General features: G+C 43.3%; 3 protein-coding genes across 5 annotated transcripts; 2 read left to right on the top strand and 1 right to left on the bottom strand.

Annotated features, from left to right (window-relative positions):
• The first annotated feature begins 406 nt into the window (after nt 1-406).
• Nucleotides 407-1,743, top strand: LOC108049280. 3 transcript variants are annotated; one of them, XM_017130418.2, is made up of 3 exons: nt 407-506; nt 563-781; nt 854-1,743. In XM_017130418.2, the coding sequence occupies exons 1-3, from the start codon at nt 450-452 to the stop codon at nt 1,613-1,615; spliced, it is 1,038 nt and encodes a 345-aa protein (XP_016985907.2). In that variant the 5' UTR covers nt 407-449; the 3' UTR covers nt 1,616-1,743. The 3 variants fall into 3 exon arrangements, with proteins under 3 accessions (XP_016985907.2, XP_016985905.2, XP_016985904.2); XM_017130416.2 differs by having other exon boundaries at nt 563-796; XM_017130415.2 differs by having other exon boundaries at nt 563-1,743.
• A 555-nt stretch (nt 1,744-2,298) lies between these two features.
• LOC108049279 lies at nt 2,299-3,502 on the top strand. Its single transcript, XM_017130414.2, has 2 exons — nt 2,299-2,407; nt 2,461-3,502. Exons 1-2 carry the CDS (start codon nt 2,351-2,353, stop codon nt 3,364-3,366), a joined length of 963 nt encoding a protein of 320 aa, XP_016985903.2. The 5' UTR covers nt 2,299-2,350; the 3' UTR covers nt 3,367-3,502.
• Nucleotides 3,503-3,947: 445 nt separating this feature from the next.
• LOC108049281 lies at nt 3,948-7,982 on the bottom strand. The gene is made up of 5 exons (XM_044459623.1): nt 7,760-7,982; nt 6,937-7,503; nt 6,610-6,872; nt 4,886-6,016; nt 3,948-4,284 (listed from the first exon to the last, which is right to left on the bottom strand). The coding sequence occupies exons 2-5, from the start codon at nt 7,328-7,330 to the stop codon at nt 4,123-4,125; spliced, it is 1,950 nt and encodes a 649-aa protein (XP_044315558.1). The 5' UTR covers nt 7,331-7,503; nt 7,760-7,982; the 3' UTR covers nt 3,948-4,122.
• Nucleotides 7,983-8,946: the final 964 nt, after the last annotated feature.

Raw genomic sequence — 8,946 nt, 5'->3', positions numbered from 1 at the left:
CTAATGAGTATTTCAAAGTCGAAAGCGAGCTGACTAGTTTTTGTTCTGCAAAAAACCGGTCTTTTCAGTTCACGAATTGCACACATATATATGTGTAAAAAATGCACATGTTCTTATTAGTTAAGTTTTTGTACGATTTTGTAAATTTTATGTTTGAAAAATTTAAATTAATATTTAAAGTGGTTTTCTATTTAAACCTTTTTTATTCTTGCAGGGTAAGAAAACAGACTTCTCTTTTATTGATTCATAATATATTTCCCATTCTGTGGGGAAAAAAACCCACTGAACTCTGAAAACCCAGCTATAAACGTGACTCTCAAAGTATAATGCTTTTTGTAAAGCTAAGCGTGAACAGATTGCGATCGGAAATTGTTCGCTATGCTCGCGGAATAAAGCTCAGTTTGAACGAGACAATCAGTGCGGTTGCAAGTGCCGCGCTAAGATTAATAATGAATAAGCCTAATCTACTGATCGTTTGCGCGACCTTGGCGCTTCTCCATTTGGAGGTAGGTCATGTTATTTCCCATCCTGACATAATTAACTTAACATTTGGTTTGTCTAGATAGGAGCAGCAAGAGCAACTGGAAATGGATTCAACCCAGCTTTGTACACTGAGGCGCGGAGATTCGGCTTGGATGAAGGAATTCTAAATGAAATGTGGCGAACCAAGAAGCCGTGGGTTAACACAAAGCGAAGTATTGATGGTACAGTCACTAAGGAGACAATTTGGTTCAGTCCAAATGGAGAAAAACTGCATTGGAAAACCGATACAAAACTCCCGGTAATCAATAATCCGGTACTTACACAAATTCAAGATAATTTAAACATTTTATCAAATAATATACGCAACCAGCTGCAAACGACATTCGGACTTCACAGTATTTATAATAATCCTTTCGTCAATCCGGTTGGCTTTGGTTTCCCCGACTTTAACATATTTAATAACTTAAACGGAAACGGACAAAATAATCAGTTCGAGGTGCGAGAACTCGACTCAATACCTTGTTATTGCCAACAATCTGGTACACCAAATGAACGCAGCCCGGGATATATTCCAAACCGAGAAGAGCCCAGAATAAAGGACCGCAATCACGGATATATTCCCTCCCGAGAAGAGCCCAGGATGGGTGACCACAACCCGGGATATATGCCCCGCCGAGAATCCGATGATCGGCAATCGTTCGGTGGTGCCCCACGAGTTGACTCCAATACAAATGACCGAAATCCAATAAGGCCCGACGATGATAATATATGGTTGCCGTCGTTTACAACTACAACGCAGCGAACCTTTATTCCAGTGCCCGCGAATGCACCTGCAACTCCAGCCTTTCAATTTGACTCCCAGGCAAATAATTCCGACGAACCTTTATGGGTGCCAGTACCAGATCCTACCACAACCCAGCGATCTTTGGTTCCTCTGCCCACATTGGCACCCAAAGACGGCGGAGCGGACACATCCATCGATGACTACTTGGCTAAGGTGGACATCACTGCCGCTGACATCGCGGACGAGGATGGGATGCTGGTCAGGACGATCGTGGATGAGAAAGGGCGAGTTCTAAACGCCAGTTTCTCTTTAAAAACTGAGGAAGGACGTAACGTTAATTCGAACTAGCAAGGTCCTACCATCAACAGAAATATGTTTGTCCCAATTTTAAATGTTAACCACATATGGTGATATATGTCGATATCTGTTTTTCAATAACAAAGCTTTCGCTTAATAAACAAGTACTGTGTACATGACTCTACTTGCATAGGTTACTCGGGGTTAAAAGCTCTGTCCAGTTATTTTCTTGTTATTATTTTGACGATGAACTGACTGACTGAGTCGCTTATTCAGAATAGGGTATGTGAATTGATATACAAGAAACTTGAAAATCATTTCCTCAACTATAGCGAAATTCTACAATTAACCAAAGAGAAAAAATTAAGAATTTTTTTTCGTATTTTGAATTTGTTGAAGCCGACCAAACATACGAAAGTCATTATCAGCCAGATGCCAGAAAGTTAATAAGAAGTTCAGTCTGCTACTTAAAATTAAATCGCCTTTACTTAAAGGTATTAAAAAGTATTATTTTGTGGTAATGAAATATAAAAAAAAGCAGTTAAACAAACATGATAACCTGCTAGGCCCCAAGATAACGTTGAAATGTTTGATGGAATCTGGGAAATTCCAAAGTATATTTGTGCTCTTGATAAGGATGATTGAGCTGAGAAAAAACGCGATAACCCTTGAGAATCAATTGCATATAGGATAGGGATCAGTTGGCAAGCTCAGTCGATTAACGTTATCAAGCTCAGTTCGATTCGGCCAATCGAAGTGTTCACAAGTTTCGCGGAAAGATCAAGAATGAAGAACGGTAATCTGGTGGCACTCTGTGCCAGCTTGCTGCTCCTACAACTGGAGGTAGGTCATGGAATTCCCCAGCAATCTTGTACTGATATAATCGTTTACCATAGTTGGGAGCAACGTCGGCAACTAACGATAGACCCAGTGAAAATCTTTACGCCACGGCCCGGGAAATCGGACTGGATGACGTGGGTTTGGAGGAACTGTGGCGCACCAAGCAGCCGCTGCTTATCAGAAATCGGAATGATGCTGGTCAGCTGACTTTATTGACCTACGAACTAAGTCCGGATCGCACTTGGATTAGAAGGACCAAGGTCACGGAGGACCCAGTGCCAGTTCCAGCCAGGCTGGAGGATAATTCCCGCTCTAAGCCCCAAGAAGACTGGGAGTATGTGCCCAATTCCGTTCGCCAGCAACGTCCAGCAACATCGACTCAAGAGTCTAGTTTTGGGACAGGTGATTTCAACACTATCTTTAGCAATGGTTTTCCCCGGAGTCCACTATTTACCAATTGGGAGCTGCCAGCCGGAGTGACTCCGCGAGTCACAACCAAAACGGAAGTGGATAGTTTGGGACGAAAGGTGACGACCACAACCAGAACCGCAAGTTATGGCGGCACTCTGGCCCCAGGAAGTACTGCCTTCCAACGGCTATTTCCCGATATATCGAGGGAACCTGGCCCAATTAATCCGTCCGTGGGAACCGCTCCCTCAACTGGATCGATCGATTCCCGCTCCGGATTTTTCCCCCGCCCCAACGAACGTAACCCCGTCTTTGTGCCAGTAGTTGATTCCCCCACCACACAGCGCACTTTGGTGCCCCTGCCCTCGCTGACCTTTTCGAATGCCAATGGAGCTAACGACGAGATCGAGAATTTCTTGGGAAAGGTTGACATCAGTACCTCGGACATCGAAAACGGGAATGGACAAGTGGTCAAGACAATCCGGGATAAGAATGGGCGAGTTCTGACTGCCAGATTCTCAGTGAGCAACGTCAAGGGACCAGAAGAAAAGTAAATGGTCATTTTGAGAGCTAATTTCAAATAACTTGTTGTGCTAAACAATATAATATGTTGTAAACAATGCTTAGAAAAAAACGAAGTTCAATAAATAAGCTTATCAGCTGGGGCTAAGCCCCGAGATTATTACTTAAGGTCAGAGTCAATATTGTGGCGGATTATTACCAATGTATATACAATTGATAAGGGTGTTTTGTGCGAAATATAGTTGTTTTTACAATATAAAGCTTACAGTTAATTAGCTTACCTGTCAACGGCTTCTTTTCTATAAAAATATAAGCAACTACAAAGCGTTCTAAATAATCAAAAAACTACTCGCATATTTACAATTTGCAGATTAAATATTCTTTATTTTCAGATCGTTGGCCAAATTAATTAAAAAAGCATTTATAGTTTTGTATAGCTAATTTATTACAAACAAATTTTTTTTTGTATTTTCGCTAACAACTGAGCTGTAAAAAAATTAAAAGAAAGGAAAAATATAATTGCAATAGTAAAAAATCAACAAAATAATATTAAAATAATAACATTAGTGCACTAAGCATGGTTAACAATATAATTTTAGCAAAAGGAAAAAATAAATTGCAGCCAAAAGTAATTCAAGCATTAAGAGATCAAAATTATAAAAAACACAAAGGGAAGCGGAACGAGAAATTCAATTGGAATTTCGCGGCAAAACAATTAAAATACGTAGAAAAAACTATTGCATAATTTTGTGCGCAGCTCATGGCAAAACGCATTTGGTGGCCGAAAGCTATGGATGATTTGTTTTTGGTGGCAGTTGTTCGTTTGGCCCATGATTTGGTGGTAGTTGTTCGGCCGACAAAAGTGTATTTCTCTCATTGCCTTTCTCGCTCGTTAGCATTGCATTAGTTGGGTTACATTTATAAGCCAAGCATGTCAGAGAAAAGAGAAACTAGATTAGTAAAAAATGGTTGTTTGATCAAGTGTCTGAAAATCGTAATAAAAGCGTTTTTCCTTAAGTCTAAATACGAGAAGCAAAAAATGTTTGCACTTCGGCGTGGCAGCATCAACTTGTACTAATTAAAAAGCATTGCCATTCCTTAGGCGGTATATTGAAATTCAATTGCGCATAAAATATGTTACAAAAAGCATTAATATTTGAATATTTGAACAGTTTCGGTGTATCCTTTGTTTGATTCCGTTAATAAACAACGATTTCATAATGAATGTATGCATATAAATATGTTTGATTTTTTACAACTTATGAGAGATTGTAACAAAGGTTTTAAATCGCCAAAGGCTCTTTAATGTAATATAAAATATGTATAGAGCGTAATAAAAAATACTGCTTGGTTATCAAGCTTCATATCGAGTGAAAGAATTCAATAAATTGCGTTGTAGTTTTGTCTAAAATGGACGAATAATATATATTTGAGATCGGATAGTTCCTTGGCTAATTAAAACATTTCCTGCCACTTAATATGCACGGAAACTATAATCAGTTCTCAAATTGCCCCTTAACTCTAAAGTGAGTACTTGAAGTCCTTACTCACCAGGTTGTCAAACCGCAAGGCGTCCTCATCGCTGAGTCCCATGCTGCGGGTCAATTGCAAGTAAGTCGAGGTGATGGGCTTCAATCGCTCCAAGTCCAATGGCGGCAGAGGGAGGGACAGCTCCACCGGAGGCAGTCCTCGCAACTGGGGAATCCTGAGCTCCGGCAGTGGTCTCGGTGGACTAGGCAGCTCCAGCTTGAGCGGCACCGGGGTCGATGTGGAAGCCGGATGTCCGGTTTTCAAGCTGCAAAATATAGATTTCGTTAGATTAATCGGTGTGAGGACATTATCCTTGGCGGCGGCAGGCTTGGCCGTCGAAGCCTCCGGCGAGCGTGCCCGCATCGAGCTGTCCGGCGAGGACTTGATCGCCGGCGGATCCCTGGGAGGGGCCAGCATCTTGCCGGGGGCTGAGGGGGTTGCGACAGGGGTTGCTGGACTGGCGGTCGAGGTGGTGGTTGGATAACTGAGGCTCTGCAACAGGCTGCTGCCGTAGAGGGGCGGCGCTAGGACCGGTTCGCCGGCATAGAACCGCCTCATGAAGTCATAGTACCGCAGGAGATTATCCCGCGACTTCAGCAGCTGTACATCAAAGCATTGGGGATTGGGTTGGGATTGGGAATGAGTCACTGATTGGGATTGGGTATTCGTATTCGGGTTGGCTGGGGACTGATCCATCGGACTCGTCGGACGTTGCAACTGTGGGTTGACCCGGATTTTGGGCACGCTGACCGGCGTGGTTTCAACGGCCGCCTGTACCGCCTTCGGTGGCTTGGGACTCGGTGGCGGTCCTGTTCCCAGGACATCCAGCTGAGTGGCACTGGAGCTGCTGGCCGCGGCTGCCCCACCCACAGCAATGCCCAAACCACTGCCAACCACCGGCAACGAGGCCTTGAGGTCCGCACTCGAGTGCCGGCGGCGCTTGGCCGTGGGCCCCGCCTCCAGCGAGCTCTCCGTGTGCGATGAATAATTGAGGTAGGTCTCCACTTCCGAGGAGCTCTCATTGCCAGCCAACTCGGAGTCCTTTCCGCCCGCCGTTGGCGAGGAGGGACGCAGGTTCTTCTTGCACTCGGGACAGATGGTCAGGAAGCGGGTGACCGCCTCGCGGGGCAGAAACGCATAGGTTTCGGTGATCTGAGTTGGGAAGAATAGAAAATAATTACGGATATATTAAGTTAAGCGATATATAAAATAAATATATGATACAAATATATGTCTAAATTTAAGTCTTGTCAATTTATAAACAATTTCTTTATCATCATTTGAATCTTTTGATTAGATAAAATTTGGAAAAATCATTGAAATGTAGCAACAACATTTTTAAATACCCATTTAGTTAAGTGTTTTGAAATCATAAGTTTAATAGGCGTTGGAATCCTTGTGGTTCCAATAAACATTTAAAGCTAACACTTTAATTACTAAAAATAAACTTTCTTTGGGAAATGTTTTTAAGCATCACTTAACACTTAAAAGTAAATGTAAAATCGAATGCATCGCAAAATAATTTGTAAATGAAATAAAATGATCTTAGCTAAGCAGAATAAGAATGAATTAAGTAGAACGTATTCTACAGTAAAATACCAAGCGTTTATGTCGCAAAAATAAAAATGTACAGACAAACAAGTATATATTGTTACTTTAAATTCTGAATCATTATGAACAGTAAAACTAAAATTAGCTAGTAAGTAAAAAACGCAATCTTTATAATCTTAATACACTACACTCACAATGCGGTAGGTGCGCTTCTGACCCGCGTGCATGCCACTGCGTCCGCCCAGCTCCATGTGCACGTTGTAGATGATGTCGAAGAACTCCTCCACACAGGCCACCTTGCGGTAAGTCCGGCGACCGAACCCCTTGCTGGTGGATGCGGCATAGAGGTCCACATCGCCGGGATTATCGGACAGAATGGCTGAGCTGGGCAGTGGCTTCATGCGGCGTCGGCTGCCGGGAGCCTCTTCAAAACCATCGGGCCGATTGGTGGTAAAGCCTTTGGGAGAAATTCGATGAAAGTCAGTGACTCCGATCAGAGACTCCTTCCTTGCCACACTCACCCTTTGTCTTGACCCAGAAGCGAAACTTGGAGCTATCGGGGCGACTGTGCTCCTTGCCCTCCAGCGCCTTTAGAATTCGCGCCTTCTTGCGCAGCGTTATCGTCTTGGTCTTGGCCTGATCGCCGTATGTGCTGAGGGCCCAGGGCTGGAACAGCTCGTAGATGATCTCACGCTCACCTGCCGGCTGCTCCAGCTCGTCCACGTCCGCATCGTAGGCCAGATCAGGCTCCGCCTTGCCCACAGTCACCGGCGAGCTCTCCTCGCGCTCCTCGATGGCATAGAGCTTCCTTTTGCTGCTCCTGCACTCCGCCGAGGAGCCCACCGCCGAGCACTGTGGACGAGGTGCCTCAGACTGGTCTGTACTTAACTTGCGACTACCATTGGAGTGCTCCATGATGCGAACGCTCGGCCAACTCAATCACACACTTTTCAATTGACTTAAAAACTCGCAAAATCAATGCCAAGTCCAGACGATAAGCGATAGCATTGGGTTGGGGTTAAATTTTTGTGAAATTAGAATTTCAGCTGTTTTTTAATTCTTCGTTTGGTGGGATTTCACGAGATGTCCTAAAAAATGGTAACGTAGAAATAATTGATTAAATACTTTCTTGTGAGATGCGAGTCTTTCACAACCGAATTTATTATAAATGATTGATTTTTCCAATGCACTCGGTATAAATCACCAACATATTATTTTTTCAAAGTTAGCCATAGCTTAATTACTTAAGAATAATGAACCTCAAGAATTTTATGAAAACCTTTGGGCTTGGAGTATTTAATTCAATTGCACTAGATCTTAAATGTAGATATTTTTGGAACATACTTTTGATGGTCAATGGGTAAAATCGACTTTAACAATATCTCCAACACAATTTTTTTATAACGATTATTTAACGAAAAGTTAACAAAAACAATGTTATTTTTAACAATATCCAAAATTAACAGAAATCCCACAAAAACGAAAAACAAGCGCCCAGATCTTTTCGGCTCAACAAATAACCAAGGCCAGAAAAGAAATGAAACAACAGCGAACGCGACGCGACCGAATGAAAGTTCAAACACAACTGACTGGCCAACTGATCAACGTCCCGCCGAGAAGATCTCGAGGAGATGCGGATGCTTGTCCATCTCAGAGGAAGGTCTTGAGGTCCAGTCGAAGACAGGCTGGTCCAGATACAAACCGGTTGACCGGGCATCTTTGAACTTTGAACTGCATCCCCGAGGGCCAGACAAGCGGAGGGGCCAGCCCTCGAAACGAGCTTCTCACAAGCTAGAGTATCTCGCAGATACCGATAGGTGCCTACCTCAATAAGTTGCGCAACTGCTGGCCAGCAAATCCTGGCCCAACTCCTTGTTGCCGAGCTGAACCAACCCGAAGATGTGGCAGAACTCACCCCTAACCCGAGTCTGTGGTGTTTTGCATTTTTTGCAAGCACACTTTTAGGCGGTTGTGGAGCTCGTTTTTCTACCGCCACAAAAGACGATGATGACGTTTAGAGGTCGGCATTTCCACCCACCGCCCACATTCACCCTCCCACTCCCACTTCCACTCCCACACGGCCGCCTGTTGCGCTTCTTTTCGCCTTGAAGTGTACATTGTTTTGTTTGTTTTGCGCTGAGCTTGCCAACGAAGCGTCAAAAGTTGCGCCACTTAATAACAACGTATTTATGATGCGGTAAAATAATGCTATTCCGAAAAAGAACAGAAATAAACAAGTTTCTGAACGGGGAGACTAAAGAAAAATGTGAAATAGTCGCGCCTAAAAGCTTACTTCATAAATTTACAAATCTTATTCGGTAATGGGATGGTCCTTATGAGGTGGTTACTTTTTCTTAAGGGTGTTTTCTTATTGTTCCGATTTTCTTTTGATTACAATTGTTTTTTTGTGTGCCCAAATTTATCTTGTCTTTCCATTGGCTGGCACTATCCCAGAACCGGCTTTATCTGTGTGGCTGCTATATTGATGTGACTTCTGTCTGCATCTCAGCATCTGAGTCCTTGGGTTCAGC

The sequence above is a fragment of the Drosophila rhopaloa genome, unplaced genomic scaffold, assembly GCF_018152115.1.
Source record: "Drosophila rhopaloa isolate 14029-0021.01 unplaced genomic scaffold, ASM1815211v1 contig_2, whole genome shotgun sequence".
NCBI lineage: Eukaryota > Metazoa > Arthropoda > Insecta > Diptera > Drosophilidae > Drosophila > Drosophila rhopaloa.
Note: the sequence above shows the minus strand (reverse complement) of the source record. Positions and strands in the feature narration are given on the sequence as shown.

Bases quoted from the DNA above. Each gene is read 5' to 3' on its own strand.
- LOC108049281 (XM_044459623.1), bottom strand. From the start codon at position 7,330: ATGGAGCACTCCAATGGTAGTCGCAAGTTAAGTACAGACCAGTCTGAG. The intron at 6,873-6,936 runs GTGAGTGTGGCA...TTTCTCCCAAAG, and splicing joins CTTCTGGGTCAAGACAAAGG to GCTTTACCACCAATCGGCCC. The intron at 4,285-4,885 runs GTGAGTAAGGAC...TTACTAATCTAG, and splicing joins CCTTGCGGTTTGACAACCTG to TTTCTCTTTTCTCTGACATG.
- LOC108049280 (XM_017130415.2), top strand. From the start codon at position 450: ATGAATAAGCCTAATCTACTGATCGTTTGCGCGACCTTGGCGCTTCTC. The intron at 507-562 runs GTAGGTCATGTT...TGGTTTGTCTAG, and splicing joins TGGCGCTTCTCCATTTGGAG to ATAGGAGCAGCAAGAGCAAC.
- LOC108049279 (XM_017130414.2), top strand. From the start codon at position 2,351: ATGAAGAACGGTAATCTGGTGGCACTCTGTGCCAGCTTGCTGCTCCTA. The intron at 2,408-2,460 runs GTAGGTCATGGA...CGTTTACCATAG, and splicing joins TGCTGCTCCTACAACTGGAG to TTGGGAGCAACGTCGGCAAC.